The 22,151-nt window shown below is 31.7% G+C and overlaps 1 protein-coding gene across 1 annotated transcript in view; it reads right to left on the bottom strand.

Moving 5' to 3' along the window:
* Positions 1-16,899: 16,899 nt before the first annotated feature.
* Positions 16,900-22,151, bottom strand: part of LOC143256922 (zinc finger homeobox protein 3-like) — a 142,844-nt gene continuing 137,592 nt past the window's right edge. The window contains exon 5 of the mRNA XM_076514802.1: positions 16,900-21,936. Within this exon, the coding sequence (XP_076370917.1) occupies positions 20,996-21,936 (941 nt within the window). The 3' untranslated portion in view covers positions 16,900-20,995. The remainder of the gene's footprint in view (positions 21,937-22,151) is intronic.

Genomic DNA, 22,151 nt, shown 5'->3' with positions numbered 1-22,151 from the left:
AGGGCGATCATGTTTGATGCGACGGGGATTCGAACCCGCGACCCTCAGATTACGAGTCGAACATCTTAACCCGCCTGGCCATGCCATGCACATGTGAAAATAGTAAATGAAATACAAGTATATCAATAATAATCACACAGTATGAAAACAATGCACTGAAGAATTTTTAACAATATAAATCAAATTTGTGCAAAGATAAATTATACAAATGTTAAAAATAAATAGTGTTGAATATAGTTCGTTTCTTCAATTATACACCGACACAAGTAAGAATCTACAATAACAGATGAGTAAAACTAAAACGATTAAAGGGACATATTCAGGTGATTATATCCATTGTATCCTGAACCTGAACCCATCATTTATTTGAGACATATTTATAATTTATGTAAATATATACATATAATATATAGCAAGAGAGGTAGAGATGGTTTCTACTGAAGCAATGAATTTCTGAATGAAAATAATAATTAAAAATTGTAGTTATGGTATCATTGTATATAAAATACTACATTTCTCTTAATTCACAAATGTAAAAGATAATAGTAAATATTTTGTGTGTGGTAAAGAAGTCAGCTTTCAACACATCGTTATACCATCTTATACAGCGACCAAGTTTTGAATTTATTAAAGTACGAGTTAAGCTCAAGGTTCAACTAATAACTAAACTTCACCTTAATACTCAAAATTATTTTAACGCAAAGCTACACCTTGGACTACCTACGTTATGTTTTTCGCATGGATCGAACCACGAATTTTAAGCTTATAATTCCTCGAAATTACCAGAACCACCTAGTGACTGCTTAAAATCAGATGTAATAAACATAACAAAAATTAAACGAAAATTATATGTATCTAGAAATTTTAAATTGTTTTATAGCTCTATCTTCAATTTAACAAGAACTTATAAAATACAATTCTCGAAGAACTCATCTTTGAAAAACTAAGCTTAAGTTGTCGAAAAAAATACGTATTTATTCTTGAAATCTTAGGCTGTTAGAATTTGATCTCATAAAAAGTGGTACTTTTTATAATTGAGTACGACAAAACATTAAACTATTTCAGAAGACTTGATTGGTATTCCAAAACTATGCAAGGAAACAATATCATCAGAGACTAGATGAGCCTCTGTAGTTCTTTGTCCGTATATGTTTGTAAGAATGGAATGCGTTTGAAATGATATCCATTTAATAGCTCACATACCTAAAAGTAATTACATTTATCTTTGAATCTTGCAAAAAATTGCTTCAACAGCTTTACATTTCTTTCGTAATACCACAATCACGTTTCAACCAATCCCATTCAAATTAGGTCTCCATGTGCAGTTTGGCTGGTGTAAATATAGAAATGTTATATTCTGTTCCTAACTCAGATGTCTTTTAGACGTTTTCAAGTATTTTAAATATAATATATGAATATATTTATATTAGCGTGTATATTTGTTATACGAACGATAGTTCAATTCAATAGAAATGTCAGTTGCTGCCAATGGTATCTCTAAGTATATGGAGTTGTAATATGAAAAATGAATTATTGTAAAAGATTATGTGTTAAATTAAGTTCATCCCCTTAAAAATTTACCGTATTATATAATAAAATATATACATTATTAATACTCACACGTATCGTTTAAAAATATTTTTATTTCTTTTATAAAAAATGTTTCATGGAATTTGCAACTCTATAAAAATACTGTATTTCAGATAACGTTTCTTACCTAATATTCTCCTATTATTATTAGTTAATTTCTTACCTAATATTCTCCTATTATTATTAGTTAATTTCTTACCTAATATTCTCCAATTATTATTAGTTAAGTTGTTTAATCTATTGTAAGCTATGATATCTCTCCATCATATACACGTTCTAAAGGATTTTTAAACTATTGAACCAATACTCTATATAACTGATCAATAATAAATATAGGCTACAAATAATTAGATATCCTCAAAAATGTATTTTTAATTTTTGAGGTAAATATTTGTTTTTGCGACGTTTCCTTTTTATGTGAATATTAAATATCTGTATGTATGCATATGTAGATAGCTCATGCCTTTAAGATAATTATTAAAATGTATAGACCAACAACGAGTGCATGGTAACCTAAAACTATTAGGTTTTGGAGGTAAACAGGACGCGTTTCACGTGGAAGCTGCACCTCCATGGAAATTGAAATGTAGAATTAAGGCACGAGAAAGAAACATCAACGAGTCGATGAACACGAAGACTGGAAAAACGATAATTGATATTTATCCTAAAATTGACTCAGGAAATCGTATTTTAACTTTGTGTGTATGGAAGGTTCCAGAGAAGTTTCTAGAAAACTTTTAATTGCAGATAAAGTTATTTCTCTTTCAAGCAACTTACACAGATAAAGACTGGTCTAATATATAAACAAACCAATTATATGATACTTCTTCATGTTGTTGTTGTTTTGGCTACTCGAGGGCTAAGCCGTCCCTAATTTAGTGTAAGACTAGAGGGAAGGCAGCTAGTCATCACCACCCACCGTCAACTCTTGGACTACTCTTTTACCAACGAATAGTGGGATTGACCCATTATTCGGGCGCGAACCCGCGACCCTCAGATTACGAAGCGCACGCCTTAACGCGCTAGGCCATGTATTTCTTCATAACGGAGTTGGTTCCAACAAAGACTCTTAAGTTTTGTTGCGTTCTTTTGCGCGCAGAAAGGTGTGCGTTTTCGTTCGCAACAAAGAGCTTACAAAATAGTGCACAATGTTCCAACAGAGTACTTTTACTGAAACAATAGTCTTACAGTACTTTCACTTACTACGTCTGATTGATACTTCTGTATATTAACATAATCCACATCGTACAGAACTTTGAACAGTTACAATTTGTTAATATTTCTTAAAATTTGATTAACATTATAGTTTGACTTTTAAAATAGTTTTACCGTTATCCCATTGTTCCCGTTTTCGTTAGGAAACAAAATACAGTCTGTTTAAATAGTGTGAAAATAAATGTTTTCTATATTTCTTATATTCTTGAGTTCTGGAATTGAACTAAATATTTTCTACTTAATAACCCTAAGTAAGCTTAAATTTGTATTTCGAGAAATTGCTCATTAAATTAATTAATTTAATTAACCACTAGAGAACAGAGCGTGGTTTTCAGGTACCGAAAAGAAAAATAATGTCTTGAGAGTTCTGATATCAAAAATTTGGGGAATGGCCTATTCATTTTTTATTTTCTTGAATAGACTTGTATATTTGATCCCAGGTATTTAGATTAATAATTTACATTTGTTTATCAAGCTAACGAAACTCCATTCAGCTCAATTACTTATTAGGTATATATTTTCCAATCGTTCACAATTTATTACTTAGTAACCAATCACGACGGTGAGCAAAACTAATCATTCATTTTGGCAAGTATATTTAGAGTTTTTAACGACAAACCTACTATCACATATAATTATAAAGTGAGCTGATAATAAAGTGAATTTATGTACATCTCAGGCACGCTACTTAGTCAGTCTGGCGCTAGCGGCCTTAAGGAAGTTTTCATTCTGCAAATTTATTAAAGCTCGAGGAAACATTGCAGTAACAATTGCCACGTTACCACAAAGCTTCTTCAATATTTGTACAGTAACGGATTTTTAATTGCTTTTATTAAGGTAAAATCGCACATTGTTTGTTTAGATATTTTTTATACTCTGTCCAAATTATTGCCAGTCGAACCAATTTTGATTGTGTCATGGTTGACGTTAGATGAGTTTGAATCAGTTTAAGGCTGGAAACCATCTTTCTCCACTAACAACGGCGAAGAGCTATGTCAGCAGCACTATCAATAAGACAAAGGGGTTGACAAAGGACGATGTTAATCTATTGACAAAAGACGATGTTAATCTATTGACAAAGGACAATGTTAATCTATTGACAAAGGACGATGTTAATCTATTGACAAAGGACGATGTTAATCTATTGACAAAAGACGATGTTAATCTATTGACAAAGGACGATGTTAATCTATTGACAAAGGACGATGTTAATCTATTGACAAAAGACGATGTTAATCTATTGACAAAGGACGATGATGTTAATCTATTGACAAAGGACGATGATGTTAATCTATTGACAAAAGATGATGTTAATCTATTGACAAAAGACGATGTTCAGTTATTGACAAAGGACGATAATGTTAATCTATTGACAAAGGACGATGTTAATCTATTGACAAAGGATGATGTTAATCTATTGACAAAGGACGATGTTAATCTATTGACAAAAGACGATGTTAATCTATTGACAAAGGACGATGATGTTAATCTGTTGACAAAAGATGATGTTAATCTATTGACAAAGGACGATGTTAATCTATTGACAAAGGATGATGTTAATCTATTGACAAAGGACGATGTTAATCTATTGACAAAAGACGATGTTATTCTATTGACAAAGGACGATGATGTTAATCTGTTGACAAAAGATGATGTTAATCTATTGACAAAGGACGATGTTAATCTATTGACAAAGGATGATGTTAATCTATTGACAAAAGACGATGTTAAGCTATTAACAAAGGACGATGATGTTAATCTATTGACAAAGGACGATGATGTTAATCTATTGATTTTAATCTATTGACAAAAGACGATTTTAATCTATTGACAAAGGACGATTTTAATCTGTTGACAAAGGACGATGTTAATCTATTGACAAAGGATGATGTTAATCTATTGACAGAGGACGATGTTAATCTATTGACAAAAGACGATGTTAATCTATTGACAAAAGACGATGTTAATCTATTGACAAAGGACAATGTTAATCTATTGACAAAAGACGATGATAATCTATTTCGTTTTCATAAGAGAGTATGCAGTGCCTGCAAAAACGTTTCAGTGATTTAATGTTTTTTTATTTTTTACGTCAATCAGTTCTAAAACAACAAATAAAATATTTTGTTTATGTATTGAAGTTAGGTTATATCTTGTCAAAACCTCATATTAGTGCAACTGCTTGCTGGGAAGATTGCTTTTATACAACAAGTTTGCCATAACAAAAGAATAACTACAGATTTTAAACTTAGCAGCCTTAGAACAAGACGATGTTCCACTCAGTCCAAAAGGTTGTAAAAACAACTTTAATTTTACTTTCAGGTATAACTTTCTTTGGAGTACAGGAGCACCATGAGTTCTATGCGTTTAACAAACTTTTAGGAACACAAAAATAGAATTATAAAAATATTCTTCGCTGTAGACTTTCAGGCTGCCAAGTAAAACACCAAACTTGTCTAGATTTGTATTTCTTTATGATTTTGTTCTCAGTAAATAAGTGGAAGACTGAAACTTCGACCACACTATCCCAGTTGTTATCTACAGCAAACATACTAATCTTGGATAAAAATAATAAGGATATTAGGAATGTACATTGTCCCTGTTAATTCAAATATATAAATGTTTTATTTTGAAGACTCTTTAAGACCAAGTGGTTGCCAAGTGGTTAAGGCACATGACTTTTAATCCGAGAGTTGCGGGTTCGAATCCCACTTATACCAACCATGCTGTGTTGGCGTTATAATGTGATGATCAATCCCACTATTCGATAGGAAAAGAGTAGCCCAATGAGTTGGCGGTGGGTGGCGATAGCTAGTTAAATTAGGGACGGCTATCGCAGTAGCTTTGCGTGAAATTCAAAATAAACTAAGCCCATTAAGACCCAGTGGCACAGCGGCATGTATGCGAATTTACAACGCCAGAAACAGCGTTTCGATTCTTGTGGTGAGCAGAGCACAGATGGACCCTTGTGTAACTTTAAACTTAACTTCAAAGAAACAGATCCTTTATTTTCCGTCCTATACGACTGTTCACCCTTCCTCTTCCATTAAGGGCGTCCCTGACAAATCTAAAATAAAATTATACTTTTAAACGTATTACAATTACTAAGTTATAACAAATCATTATATTTTGCGTTTCATATGCATTTATAATCACTTTAAAGAAGTAGAAATAAAAACTTGTTAAGGACATTTAGTATTATCGTGTGTGTGTATGGATTTTAGCTCTATAATTTTCGGTCATGATGCTAAGACATTGAAGGTATCATTATGTACATTAATAGCTCGTGCTTTTGAATTAAAAAAAACTCGTTATTAACTGAGTGAATTCGTCAAAAACAACAATCAAACAATCATAAGACTCGTCTACCTTTCACTACAAAACTTTCTCATCTAGAACTTTGTATATATGTGTTTCGGAATGTAGAATGTCCGTCTAACATTATTTTATCCACTAGGTGTATGTTTGTTTTGTTTGTTTTGTTTGTTTTTTGAATTTTGCACAAAGCTACTCGAGGGCTATCTGTGCTAGCTGTCCCTAATTTAGCAGTGTAAGACTAAAGGGAAGGCACCTAGTCATTGACAACCCACTGCCAACTCTTGGGCTACTCTTTTACCAACGAATACTGAGATTGATCGTCACATTATAATGCCCCCACGGCTGAAAGGACGAGCATGTTTGGCGCGACGGGGATGCGAACCCGCGACCCTCAGATTACGAGCCGCACGCCTTAACACGCTTGGCCATGCCGGCCCCCCCTCTCCCCCACTAGGTGTAATATGCGTCTACGATTTTAATTTACTCAAACGTCCTTGTCTTTAAGGGTGTTGACTGTTTTGCGATCGCCCACATCTTTAAATAACACACGTCAACCAATGAGAGGGACACAGTTAAAGTTAGTTCGTTATTTAATCGTTCAGGTAAACGTAAACTCTTTACAGCCGCGGCATAACGGGTCATACATGGGCTCTGAGTTTACTTTGTTTTGTTGTTTGTTTTTTCAAATACAAACTTTTAGGTCATAACTTCGTTATCTCTTGACCGATTTTATATCTAATTACAGTTTTGGACTCAGGAGGTCCAACACTTTCGAATGATGAATTTGATCACGCTTAGTGTTGCTAGTGCACAAAATATAGCTAATAAAAAGGAAGAAAAAAGGTATCATAGATTAATTTACACTAATCCTGCCTGAAAGCATTTCAAATGCCGCGGCTGTTGAAAATTTCCTCATGTTTAATAGAAGTAATATCCCGCATGAAAGCTGAGAACATTAATAAAGCATTTCAAAATATTAACTACTCTTCAAAGCATTTATTTTCTCGTATTATGAGAAAATACAATGCAACTTTTCCCGATGGTTCGGGCATGGTCACCTTTAATATTAAATTTCTGACCAGAGAGAAGTAGTCAACCAACAGCACCAGCTAATTGTTAACATTGTTACTTGTCGATTATTGAAGCCGTCCACCTGGAAGCCTGTTCACTTTTTAGATACTGGTTAGTTAATCTTTTCACTGGTAGGCTTGTTGATATTTTAATTATCAAATGGTTGTACCTGTTGATTTGATGCTATAAGGATGATTGGATTATGAATATCCCAAACTTTCATTTGAATACCTAATTGTTTTTTCTAGATGGTTGAACTCTTTATTTGGTGAATGTAGATTATAGTTATGTTCTGGTTGGCTGATTTATTCACGTGAAAGCCCAAAGATAATTTATTTATTGACTGGCGACTCATTCCTCATTTGTCTAGACATAACTAATTTAAACGAGACAAAATTGAAAATAACAATAAAAATCGACAAAATAGTATTGGAGGATTTCGTGAGCATTCTACACATTTGGGAAACAAATGGATATTTATATATAAATGTATAAAAAACGTTTACTTTGGTGTCTTCCTATTTCATGTTATTTGAGAACGATAAAACTAGACATTACTAATTTTATGTAATAAGAAAAATGTAGTTTTACGATCGTTATTACCGATTCGAAACTTTCATGTTTTTTGTGTTTTTTTTTTTTTTCAGTTTGCTTGGTGAAATAATTTACTGATGATCACATCGACAAACAAATATAGTATGCGGACAATTTTCGTATATACCACATACACTTCGTGATAAATGTTATGGCTTTCTATGTTTGCTTTATCCCAACACAGAAAATAGAATTTTTAAATGTATTTATCCTCCTTCCTGCTTAGATAACTCTTCTATTTGATAATTCAGTTGTATCGATTTCTTAGGTATTGTAGCTCATATGAATACATTACAAAATCACTATCCACAGTCAGTGAGATATCAAAACGTAAAAGTTATTAGAAGCTATAGGAAGTATTCGTATCTTCCTTGTGCAATTGACAATCCGTAAGCTATATCTAACGAGTGTTTTCTATAAACTGTGAACATGTTGCATTTATTGATCAAATTCAATAACAATATATGAGAGACACAATGGGCTGGTACTAGCTATCAGAATAAAGAAAAGTATCTAAAGCTTCATTTAGTTAACTCGAAAGGGCAATAATATCACTAAACGTTCGAATTAAAAATTAGCTTGTTACTGTTATTCCCCAGGGGTTTTAAGGCGTTCGACTCGTAATCTAAAGGTTGCGGGTTTGAATCCTCATCGCACCAAACATGCTCGCCCTTTCAGCCGTGCGGGTGTTATAATGTTACGGTCAAAGTGACTATTTGTTGGTAAAAGAGTAGCCCAAGAGTTGGCGGTGGGTGGTGATGACTAGCTGCCTTCTCTCTAGTCTTACACTGCTAAATTAGGGATGGCTAGTGCAGATAGGCCTTGAGTAGCTTTGTGCGAAATTCAAAAAACAAAAGATACTGTTATTTCATAAGTTATACTGCTAAATAAATAAATATATACATACTTCTTTATAAGTGGCTGAAATTTTTGATATGTCTTTCTTTCTGGTCACAAATCTAAATTTGCTTAAAGGATGGAATCTTATATGTAAAAATAATCAAACTAAGGGCTAAGCATTTCATGATTAGCAGTAAAGTTAAAATACCCTTAATGAAAACTGTTAAACTTTATATTGTAACTTAAGATTCCAAGAAATAGAACTAACAGTAGCCCTGATTTCAGCTCTTAGTTTTATCAAGTTGTACAATCTGGTATGTCCGTAACTAAACTCGGAAATGTTAAGTCCGTATCATACCTTGTGGTAATCGGTTATGAGTTTGGCAGATTAACTTGCTCAAAAGGAACATAGATATACAGAAAAAAATAGTGAGTTTTGTTTCGTATTCACAAGAAGTGAATGTTTAGATCAGTGTCAGACCTAATAATATCGCTATTCCTTATGAAACATGAAGTCTCGAACTTACGGTTCATTATTGAGTTTATTCACATTTTAAAAGTATTATTATGATTTAAAAACAGCTGTAAAACACTATAAAAATGTAAAATAAACTGTAAAATAGTGCAATAAATCATTATTTATTAACGTTTAAAATCGCATTTTAAAGTATTGCTAAAATATTAAAATAAAATACTATAAAAATGAATATCTACTTTAATTTTATTGAAGTTATCCCGAAGTTTTTAATATATGGAAAACACTGTCACATCCACGGATTTCAATGTAAAGCCATTTGATACCAAAAAGATGGTAGCTCATTAAATTAATGGTAGTGTAATACATAAACTTTTTACCCACAGTTGCATTTTCCTTGCTAAGAGTTAGTTGGCTCTCTGACTCTGACCACGCAGGGTTATTTTATGTGGATGAAGTGATTAAAGTGTTTGTTTGTGTAACGTCACAGAAAAATTGTTGAATTACATAATGAAACATTTTTTATGTGAATTAACCATTAATTTAAAAATATTTATTTGTAGAATGATTGTAAGAGAACAAATACACGCATTGTAATATATTTTATGTAGATTACACGTTAAGTTAAAAGTATTTCTTTGTAGAATGATTTTAACAGAACACTAGAAATACATGCATTGAAATATAATTTATGTAGATCACATGTTAAGTTAAAAGTATTTCTTTGTAGAATGATTGTAAGAGAACACTAGAAATACATGCACTGAAATATAATTTATGTAGATTACACGTTAAGTTAAAAGTATTTCTTTGGGACAGTAAAAAATACTTAATATACATGATAAAACCCTTTTTATGTGAGATAACCGTTAATTTGAAGGAATTTCCTTGTAAAACGACACTGAAAACAAAGTTTAGAATTAAAGTACTGGTTAATAAGAGTAAAGTTTGCATGAGAAAATTTAATATTCCAACAAAAAGGTAAAAATGATAAAGGCTTAAGGAAGATACGAGAAAAAAATGTACAGTAAATATAAATGGAAGAGGAAGCCATCAACCTCCTAATTTGTGAAGACAGAAATGACAAATGTTTATGGCTTACAGAATAAAAAGTAGAAAATATATATAAGAGATAAATTTGAATAAGTTTAAGTACTCTAAGACAACCTAGAATATAAAGCATATTTTCATTTTTTTTTCTCAAGTATGAATACGAAATAAAAGTATTATCTTTGAATCAATTGGAATTGTATAAAATGTTTTATATGTAAAGGCAATATAATTAGTCAGGATATATAATGGGTTTTGTAAGGTCTTGTGTAACAGATAGAATATGTAAAGAACTGAAGAACGAAAATTACAGAATCTACAAACATATATATATATAACGCTATAACATATTGTTAATAGCAATTTATAGATTTCATTATGCCTCTAAGTGGCACAGCAGAATGTCTGTAGAGTCACACCGCTAAAAACTTTAGGTTATGTAGCTTTATGCTTAAATCAAAACAAAGAAACAAACAAGATCTCATTATTTACAGAAAGTTAGAGTTAATACTATAAAATAATTATTACAATTGAAATTTATGTAAAAGATATAACTATAAACGTACTAGAAGAAACTATTGTAGTTGGTGATTAATATGGATTCGTTAAGTCATAGATAAACAAGCCAATAAAGGATTTTAGTACATAAATTAATGCCTCTATTTAGCACAGAAACATATACACAGGAAATGAAACTAAAATTGTACAAAAAAATGAAATAATAAATATTGCAAAATTAAAGATAACCGGTATGGAAAATGTAGAAACTATTCATGTAATTAGCATTATTAAAACATTTGTTTTTGAATATGTAGAAACATAATTAAACAAAAGTTAAAAAACAGTATAAATTATTATTAATATTATAAAAATGATATCATTAACTTTAGAGAACAGCGGAATTTTATCTATAATATTAAGAGATATAATACCTAATCCTTTAAATGCAATTATGCATAGTAAATGTATTATTAAGAAATTAAATAAATTTAACAACTAGTTTCTTTGAAAACTTTGTAGAACAAACTGATAAACACTTATCAAGTGGATAACTTTGAAGGAAATTACTATTCAATGTTTGTATACCAATATTTGTAAATAATTTATATTTATGGCAAAGTTTCTAAGACTATCGCCACACCTAATTTTTGAATGTTTGACGAGAGATAAGGCAGCAATCTACCATCCACGCTAAGTGATTGTTTGACACTATTATAACGCACCCACATCTTAAAATGCAGGAACTATTTTGTGGCATTGCACTGATATCGAAAACTCTACCACAGAGCTACCACGCCCATTTTAATGAAGAAGAAATTAATAATAAATTAACTGATTTGAAATAAAGTTAAAAGTCCAGAATCTGGTGATATTAAGGTGCTTTACTTAAAAATGGGCAGATTATAATTTAACATAACATATATATATGTATATATACATGTAGTCTATCCTTTACATTTGGAAGTTTTTTGATGAATTAAAAAACTTTGATAATTTTGATATAAAAGAAAGTACCAATTAGATAGGAATGATTTATTTAATAGTAATTTTGGAAAAATTCTAGAAATAATATTTAAGGAGAAATTCGTAAAATATCTTAAAAATCAGACATTCTTCCTGCTAGTTAATGTAGATTTAGAAAAGGATTAGCTACAGAAGTTAAAATAAAAACATCCACATCCTTCCTGCTAGTTAATGTAGATTTAGAAAAGGATTAGCTACAGAAGTTAAAATAAAAACATCCACATCCTTCCTGCTAGTTAATGTAGATTTAGAAAAGGATTAGCTACTGAAGTTAAAATAAAAACATCCACATCCTTCCTGCTAGTTAATGTAGATTTAGAAAAGGATTAGCTACTGAAGTTAAAATAAAACATCCACATCCTTCCTGCTAGTTAATGTAGATTTAGAAAAGGATTAGCTACTGAAGTTAAAATAAAACATCCACATCCTTCCTGCTAGTTAATGTAGATTTAGAAAAGGATTAGCTACTGAAGTTAAAATAAAACATCCACATCCTTCCTGCTAGTTAATGTAGATTTAGAAAAGGATTAGCTACAGAGGTTAAAATAAAAACATCCACATCCTTCCTGCTAGTTAATGTAGATTTAAAAAAGGATTAGCTACAGAAGTTAAAATAAAAACATCCACATCCTTCCTGCTAGTTAATGTAGATTTAGAAAAGGATTAGCTACAGAAGTTAAAATAAAAACATCCACATCCTTCCTGCTAGTTAATGTAGATTTAGAAAAGGATTAGCTACTGAAGTTAAAATAAAAACATCCACATCCTTCCTGCTAGTTAATGTAGATTTAGAAAAGGATTAGCTACAGAAGTTAAAATAAAAACATCCACATCCGTCCTGCTAGTTAATGTAGATTTAGAAAAGGATTAGCTACAGAAGTTAAAATAAAAACATCCATATCCTTCCTGCTAGTTAATGTAGATTTAGAAAAGGATTAGCTACAGAAGTTAAAATAAAAACATCCACATCCTTCCTGCTAGTTAATGTAGATTTAGAAAAAGAATAGCTACTAAAGTGAAAATAAAAATATCTTTCCTGCCAGACAATGTGGATTTAGAAAAAGATTAGCCATTGAAGTGAAAATCAAAATATTTTTCTTACCTTTAATGTGAGTTAAGAAAAGGATTAACTACTGAAGGTGCTCTATTCGAATTAATTTATTAGACAACAATAAATTAGTAATAGTTTCTGTCAGGTTTACAAAACTTTTGATACGCCATGTCATGAAATAAAAAACGATAGAAATATGGAGCACAGTGCTAAACTAGTTTAAAACTTTTTTTACAAAATAGACGCAAAGAATTAAAATTAATTATAATCTAATAAATCAAAAACTACTATAAATGTAATGTTAAACTGTGTTAGGACCTACTGTTTTATAACTTATATTAACAATTTGACTGCTTAAAAGTAAGATTTTTCTATAATTATATTTGCTAATGATACCTATTTCTAATAGTATAGAAGTTTACAATATCATTAATAATAATTTAAAAAGATGAGAAAGTGGTTTTATTTAGTTGAGTTATCTATAAATCTTAATAAAAATATTTTATTTGAATTTAAAATATAAGATGTCTGCAAATGAGGATAAGATTTATTCAAGTTTCATAATGAACAGTGTCAAAAAATACAAATTGTGAATGTTTACAGATTTAAAAAGATAATGAAATAAGATACATAGGATTAATTATAAATCAGAATTTAAAGTAAAAACAGAATATTATGAATCATTTTGTATAATTTGATTTGTTACAAGATTTGTTTAAGATTAAATAGGTTAAAATACCTTTTTTCCCGTAAAACCAATCAGTGTTGTAATATAGAATTTTAAACTGAGAAGAAACTTACTTAACAATACTACTAAAGCCAATTATAAATTTACATAAAAGTATAATAAAACACAATATATCCTAGAAATACCAACATAAACCACTTTTTGAAATAAATTTGTAATAATTATATTACCATTTAGATTTTTTATCTTCAGATTGATGACCTTTGTTTATTGTTTAGAAAAAGCTACACAATAGGCAAATTTTGGTTTATCCGTCGTGAGTATTGAATGTAATTTCTTAAGCGTTATAAGCCTTTAGACCTACAAGATTATACGTGTTAAAACATAAAAATAACTTTTAAAATATTAAACATGATATTTATTGAAATATACTACAGGAATTAAAGTATAAAATACAATTATTTAAATAAAAACAATAAATAAATATTTTTAGGAGTTAGCACTTGTACCCCGGCGGGTCAGCAGTAAGTTTAAGAACTTACAAGGCTAAAATCTGCGCGTTCGATTCCCCCACCGTGGATATACTTTAGGTAGCTCTGCTTCATTGAAAAACAACAATAGCTATTTGGCCATTGAAGGTTTTTAAGGCTGTACCAATAATTATAAAAAAGAGAATTTATAACATTATATTTCAAAAACAACTGAAATAATATTTAAAAGATATTAAAAATATAGATTTTTTACAAATAATTATATGTCTTAAGACTACCAATCAAATAATTTTTATTAATATGTTAATTTTATGTATTGAATCTTTAATATTGAAGAGCTTGTATGTTATGTTTTTATAATAATGCATAAAATTATGTATATTAAAAACTAATTTTGTATTATATAATTCAAACAAGGCGATCAGTGGTAAGTCTGAGGGCTTATAATGATAAAAATCAGGATTACGTCATTGCACATGCCATGTTTATATAACGAATGGAATTCACACGAAAACAGTTTGAATTCTCCCCAAATATTGTTTGTTTGTAATTAAGCACAAAACTATACAATGGGCTATCTGTACTCTACTCACCATGGGTATCGAAATCCTGTTTCTAGCGTTCTAAGTCGACAGACATTCCGCTGTGCCACTGCGAGGCATCAAGTTCTGATATCTGTGATAAGCATAGAGAACAGGTAACGAACCTATTCTAAAGTTCACAGTGAACAAACAGACGAAGAATCCAACTCTTGAGTTTATTTTATAATAGTTGTCAATTAGATTTTATTAAAGATCGTAAAACATTGACATAAACTGATTGTTATGAGAAGTAAGTTAAAATATATGGTATATATATATCAGGTAAGAACATAAGATACAAGTTCATCTTTTGTCTAACTTTCTGTGGCATTGTCGAGAAATGAAAAAGCGATATTATTGATGAAAAGTATGTCAGAAGCATCCTAAGCCTAACGTAATTTTCAAACTCCGGAGTTATGAATCAAAGAACGTCAACCACAGTAATTTCTGACCCCAAACTGGGAGCGACCCATAACATCTATGCCGTTTGTAACGAACAACTAGAAGGTTTTTACGCTTTCATGTTGTGATAAAAACACATAAGTCTTGATACGAAACAATGAAGCCCCTACAACTTGAATACTTTAAAACCCGAGGTTTTACAAATTTAACTTGTTGTCAAAATAACAAAGACACAGAAGAAAAGTTCTATATGGAAAGACAAATATAGAAAAAATAAATACATTATGAAGAAGCTCATTTACAGCTTCTCTGAATCCTCATTTTTACATCACAGAATCCCTTTCTTTTATTTCAAAACTTACCTCAATCCCCGTCTTTCATTTCACAGTCTTCATGGTGTATCATTTATTAAGCTTCCTGAATTTCGTATATTTCAATAGAATAACCTTATATTCATACCAGAAATTAAATTAATTTTAATATTCATTTCAGAAATTTAACGATATAGATTTCATGAATATTTACGGAACAACGCAGAAAATATTTTAGTCAAAGCTGTAATTAATTTAAATGAAAACATTAAGAAAATAACAAAGTGTTACTTGTAATTCCAAACCATTAATTTCTGTTCTCCCTTTTGAGTTATTATGTTATTAACAGGATTTTATCTTTTGGGATAAAAAATAAGGAATTTATATGAAGTTAGTGTAAGGCCTGTGTTATGAAAGGTTTCAAAACGTACATTAAAATACGAAGATAATGAATGAACATGTGTGATTAGTGTTACGAATTTTCAGAGTATGTTAATATTAATGTCGTTAACAAGTTGTAATTTGAGATTATTTATTAAGGTTACATAGTTTACAATAATTAATTAACTTTTCTTTGAAAGACAAACTCACTCTGCCGATCACACATAATTTTCTTTCCTCGAATGTTCATTACGTTTATTACATGTGTTATTAGTACAATATTTTTGTAACGTATACAGTTCGAGCAAAGCTACACAAAAAGTTATCTGTACATTTTGTAATTGTGAAGTGATAACCTGGAGAAAGAGTCGATATTGTCCATCTCCATCTCTTTAGCTACTTTTGCTTCAATATTATTGGACCGTGTGTAGCCTACTTCTGTAGCAACGGGACGCATACAGTGCATCCAAGAGTTCACTGACCTAACAGATAATCAGTTAGATCATACCCTGTGCAGACACAGCTAAGAAGAAGAAACAAGTAGTGAAATACTTTGTTTGAAAAAAAAAGATGCTCTTGATTATTTTATTCTTTGCCACGTTATATCTATACATTGTTTTGCAGATATGACACATACACGATTCTCACTTGATGATAAAACACGCATAAAAATTATTATAATGTAAGAAAAGACACTTGATGCTAACATTTCTTTTAAACCGCAAAAAGAAATTTTAAGTTCCCATAACAGCAACAATAAACTTAATCATTCGGCTTCAATTCAGTTTCTACACATACATCTAATTTGGTTATTAATAAATGATAATTCATAAGTTGGTAATCGCTATCATTTCACAAACTACACCTTCTCGGCACAACAAAAATATTTTGATGAGTTTTTTCAATTCGTAAATTCAAATAACCTTTGAGAAAAAACAATAACAACATTTAAAAATGATAATATGTTTAGGTTATAATGCTGGCCGTGCTCCTTTCTCCGTTGAACATTTTTATTTCTACTTGTCAGTTTTTATTTATTGTTATACAATATTTTTCTGTGTTATATTGAATGAATATTTTTCAATATTTTAATATTTGATGTAAAAGATTTTCTAAATTAAATAAAAAAATTGAAATACATTAACTATAAAATATTACTGATGACATTTCAAGATTTTAATGAAATCACTTGCGAATTTAAATGGCCATTGGTTCGAGCCTGTATCCAGTGTGAGGTTCTTAAGAGACCAAAACAGTAGGTTTGTTCTTTGTTACTGTTATCTTGACACGTAAAACAAGAGACATACAATTCAGATATAACCACATCAGACAGTTTATTACAGTTGAAGCAGGTTACATAAGCCATATGTGTAAAACCTTTTAACCAATATACCAAAAATAGACCTGAACAGTTATGTATATATGAAACAATATCTACAACTACTAAAGCAATTAAAACGAAACGCAACATAATCAGATTTGGTGATTTTTTTTCTTATGATCAAGCTTAAAAGACTTAAATATCTGAACCTAGTAGGTGGAATAACAATATTCATATAAATATTGATGCAAATTCCTGTTAAATAAACAAGTTCGTTATTTATTTTATTTTAATGAAATCTGTCAAAAATAGGTTCGAGGGCCTTAATTCCTACCGAGGAACTTGCTCATCAAAGCACGTTAAGGGACAGTTTTATATATATATATATATGTATAAATATGTATATATACCAGGCTAGTGATGACGTCAGGTAACGTCATCGTGAGGAACAGTTTGAAGTAGGACGACGTGTGTAAAACACCGAATAAGAAATCTAGTTGTGTGCTCTCGTAGTTGGTTGCACCCGTAACCTAGGAACATTGACTTTTTTCACAATTAATAATTTTTAGCAAGATACAAGCTGTTGATTAACACTAATAATACCGACAGCAAAACAAACAGTACTGAAAACAAACATCTCACAGGTCAAAGATAATTTTATACATTCAGTTCAATACCTAACCATGTACAATCTATAGAAGTGGGGAATTATAGTAAATACGCCACCACAACGTTGGTGTACTTAAGAAAATCCATACTACAACCAAACTAAACAACGGGGCCCATGCATATCATAGGAACTTCGTATTAAGTTTGAGGTAGAGGAAAACGTCTCTAAACTGCAAGGACCCCAGCTGATGGGAAAATTGCTTTTTTTTTATATACCACAAACCTCTTTCTGCTATGTTAAGACTGTTAGAGCTCTTTGATCACCAAGTCTAACCATCTAGTACGTTTAAACGCACGAATCGGGCACCCCTTCAGGACATTTTTTTCCCCCCAGATATTAAACGAAACTTTCTATCTGACGTTTTCTTTGATGTTTCTAAACGGGCGTTGTTATCTTTTCTGAGGTAAACATGTTGATCTATTCTCAGTTGTTCCAATTTTTTATTGACATAAATTAAAACCATGTTACGGGATTTCTTTTGCAGATTTTCCTTAGTTTTTCTTATTGACTGTTGGACAAGTGCAACGCTTTATTTTTTTCTTATTGACTGTCGGACTAGTGCAACGCTTTATTTTTTAATCCATGCCAGTCTTTTAATTCCTACATGTATTCTCAGTTTGACATTACGAGTAGAAAAAAAAGTTGAAACAGCATAAACAAAATGAACATCATTAGTGACTAACGTAGAATATTACACCATTTGAGCACTGCTTATATAGATACGAACAGGACACCTGAGCTAGAGGCGTCCCCCAACAAGTTGCTTTGTCTCTTCCTCCCTTAGAAAAGTACTGTACAATTGAAGAGCCAAAACAAGTCCTTAACAGAATACGAACAATAAAAATGACTTTCAAAATGGCTGTCGTGTATGAGCCCTGAAGCGAGTCAATGCGAGGAAGCCATCTTTCCTCCTCAACAAACTGGAGGATAACCTACACTACAATGAGCATTGTCTGCTGGGATACAAGCTGACAGCCATCTGGTGACATTTTTTATCTATGCGCCTCTTTTATTGAACGGTAACAACATTACGCTAAGCATTTCTCAGCCAACAACTGTAACTACAACACAACTGTTTGATAACAAAAGTCTTAAACAAATTGTACGCGAACAGAAAAATTGCCACCTTTCTATATCCAAGCAACAAGCACCACCTTTACATTAACCTGAAGAGCACTCCTACCCACTCCGACCAACAGTTTCCCATAAATTGCACACAAGGAATGGTATCTTGTCGAAAAAATACTTCAAACAACACTTAAATGTGACAAAATTCAGTTATTGTTTGTAATAGTGTACGATTGGATGTATTTGTACTTTACTGCTTTGATTTTGTACTGATATTTTTTATTTACACTTCGACAATTACATAATTCTATAACTATACTATTACTTTGAAAAAAATTTAATAGATTATGCCAATATCTTAAATTTTATGACAACAGTTTATACCAATTTGCATTGAAATAACTTCTTTTCTAACACAGCTGGGGGGAGCCCACTGGTCACTTTCATCTCTTATTGCCGATCCACATAACTTGTATTTCTGCTCAATAATCACAGTATACTTAAAAAAAAAGTAACATAACTTTCTTTAAAATTAATTGCAAACAAACCAAATTATAAATAAGTCAGCAAATCTTATTCATGTAAAACTTTCTGTCCATGTAAACACCTCCATGTCATTTTGAAAAAAGTTTAGGAACTGAGTCACGCCCCCGTTGGTAAAGGCGAGTAAAGCAGGTGTTCATGTATGTGTATTTTGTGTTAAGTACACATATATAATATTCACACATATAAAATCAAATACATGGAGTTCGAATGTTACATCTACACGAAACCCACACCTCCAAAAATATATATAGTATTGTCAAAGTATAGACGTAATCTCTAACTCAATCCATCTACAACAAGATAAGTCCTTGTTTCAGTTAGGCGCTGAAGTAGGATGTAGTTTCCACAATTACCACCAGGAGACTAATTGAAAAGCCATCTTGCCTTCACTACAATATTTACAGTCACAAGTAACATCTAAACACTCCTAAGTTCTATTTTAATTCTAGTTACTTGAAAAGCTGACTGAGTTAGCGCCTTCTAACGGTGTCCTAACTTTTCAGGACTCATCAAACTTCAATTTGACAGTGAGCATCTTTCCCTTACCGCCATTTTAGAAGACTATCTTGGCTTCTTCAGGGAAGTAGCTTACTACATACGTTCAGTCGTTTCATCTAATCCTCAATAAAAGTATTACATCAATTCATTAAAGTTTGAAGGGGTTAGCTGATAAACTAATAATGTACTCATCACACAGCAGAAATAAAAGCATGCAATACGTAAGTACTTCTACGACACCATTAAATCTTACTTCCATTTTTAATGGGTACTACGGACATTCACTTTGTACAGTTTCACACAGATTTCACATCTGTGTAGAAAGGAAGTTAAAAGTACTTTACACATTTCTATCAAGTTTCTAAGGTGATTGAATTTTCTGACACAATGTCGTGCAAAAGGTGATTACAATCTATTTGAGAAAGAAGATAATGCTAACATTTTCTTTGTCCTCTACGAAGTCGTTTCATATATAAAAAAACAGGAACTTTCTTTAGCCCGGTTTCGCCCTAGGAGATGAGGATTTTGGGCGAATGTCGGTCAGGAACATTATATTGTAGTGAACATTGTGATTTCGTAGATTGATTTTGACTTTTGTCCAATCGTCCCCCCTTTTTGTTTTCTTTAAAACGCAAGTTACTAACCTGTATAGCCTCTTGGCTGTTCTTTAAGATACAATATTATCATTTACACAAGGCATTCCACGAAAGGTCAGTTAAAGCCCTCCAAAGAAAGCAAGTTTTCTGTCTTGATACAGAGAAATAGGTCTGCAAAAGTGAACGTTATTAAAGTTTTAAAGGAATATTTAAATCAATAATAATATTGTATAATATTAATGTTGATGGCGCGGTGGCTGGTACTTCTCTGAACAAACATATGAATTCTACGTCTAATGCTTTACCTCACAGAATAATATACAAACAACACAAATCACAATAATGATAATTTTTACAAGACTGGACTTGCTTGGTAGTTAACTAAGCAAATACCTGAGTGTGTAGGAAAAAATGACAGAGGCCAATCTACGAATAAAAGCATGTACAGATTAGATATCAATGATAAATAATAAAAACAGACCACATTGGTCAATTTCTTGGTAAATGAATTTCAAATTCAATTGAAGTATTAAAATTTTCGATTTCAGAAACACAATGGTAAAAATTATTTAATTCTGAGGACCACTTTATATCGTTTAAGGTTAAACCCCAGTCTTACAAAAGTAGGTAAGCAATCATAGTCATCCAATTGATATCTTAATTTTAAAGTGAACATTTGACATACACATTATTGCCTAATATGTTTAAACAAAATCAAAGCCTTTGGGCCTCTGGACTTAACGTCGGGTCACCTGAGAAACACATTCCTCTCTTCGAGGTTGGAGACGTGTGGTCTGAAACAGGTATATCAAGCGTTGAAGAATCCATCCCGTTTCGCATGACCATCGCTTCCAGACCCATGCTGAAGCTAAGAGAAGAGTCCAGCTCATGTCTGAAGTCAGAATGGCCTCCCGGAAAGAGAAGAGAAGGAACTACTTCCGGTAGACCATTTCTGTTGTTGGGTGGAAGTTGTGACCCTCGTGATGTAAATATCCCTTTGCTCTGGGGTACCGATGACGTCAAGGAACATGTGGGCATGTGATTAGTGGCCGCAGCGACGGAGAAACCTGGCATAACAGGAGTGCTAGAAGTTGGCGGCATCATCGATGAAGTGTTATAATTATTCAAGTGACCGCTTGGCGACGCGATGTTCTGAGCCGCAGAAATCTGATTGCTCATAGAATCACAGCTCGAGCTAGCATCTCTTTGAAGTTTCTGCACCCGTTTGACGTGGCGGTCCATGTCACAATGAAACTTAAAATCCAAAATGGTGGTAAACCGCTCACAACACACATGACATTCGAAATTAACTTGAACAAGCTTCAAAATGGCCCGAATATCTCCTTTTGTTGTTCTGAAGCATGTCGCCCTCTGGTGGTTAAGGCAAAGAGCTTCTGAAGGGTAGACCATTTGGCAATTCTTACACACAAAACCTATGTCAACATCCACTTCAGCCACTTGTTTGAAGTCGATCTCTTGAATAGAACCTTTTAGGTTAACCATGGTCTTGCCATCTGGAGAGAATCTAGTGATGCTGTTTCCAGGTTGTGTCATCTTCTGGGTAACATCTAGAAGCGCTGGAGGTGGAAGTTGTAGTAACGACAACGGAGTACTGTACATATTGGCATCGTAAAAGAGGCCTCCTGTAGAAGATCCTATAACACAGACAAAAATATATATATATATATATTAAGAGTCTGAATTAAGAAACAGACCGCGAAAATAAATTGACGAGACAAAAGCAGGATCTTTAGTCAAAAGTATTTCTGATTTACTAAGAGATAAACATATGCTTGTACTACTAAGTCTTTTAGCTTCCATTGCACGATAATGACAACAGTGGGGCACCGTACAAACGGGTCTTGTCTGG

The sequence above is a fragment of the Tachypleus tridentatus genome, chromosome 7 (genome assembly GCF_004210375.1).
Source record: "Tachypleus tridentatus isolate NWPU-2018 chromosome 7, ASM421037v1, whole genome shotgun sequence".
Classification (NCBI taxonomy): Eukaryota; Metazoa; Arthropoda; class Merostomata; order Xiphosura; family Limulidae; genus Tachypleus; species Tachypleus tridentatus.
This window is presented reverse-complemented; position numbering and strand designations above follow the sequence as displayed.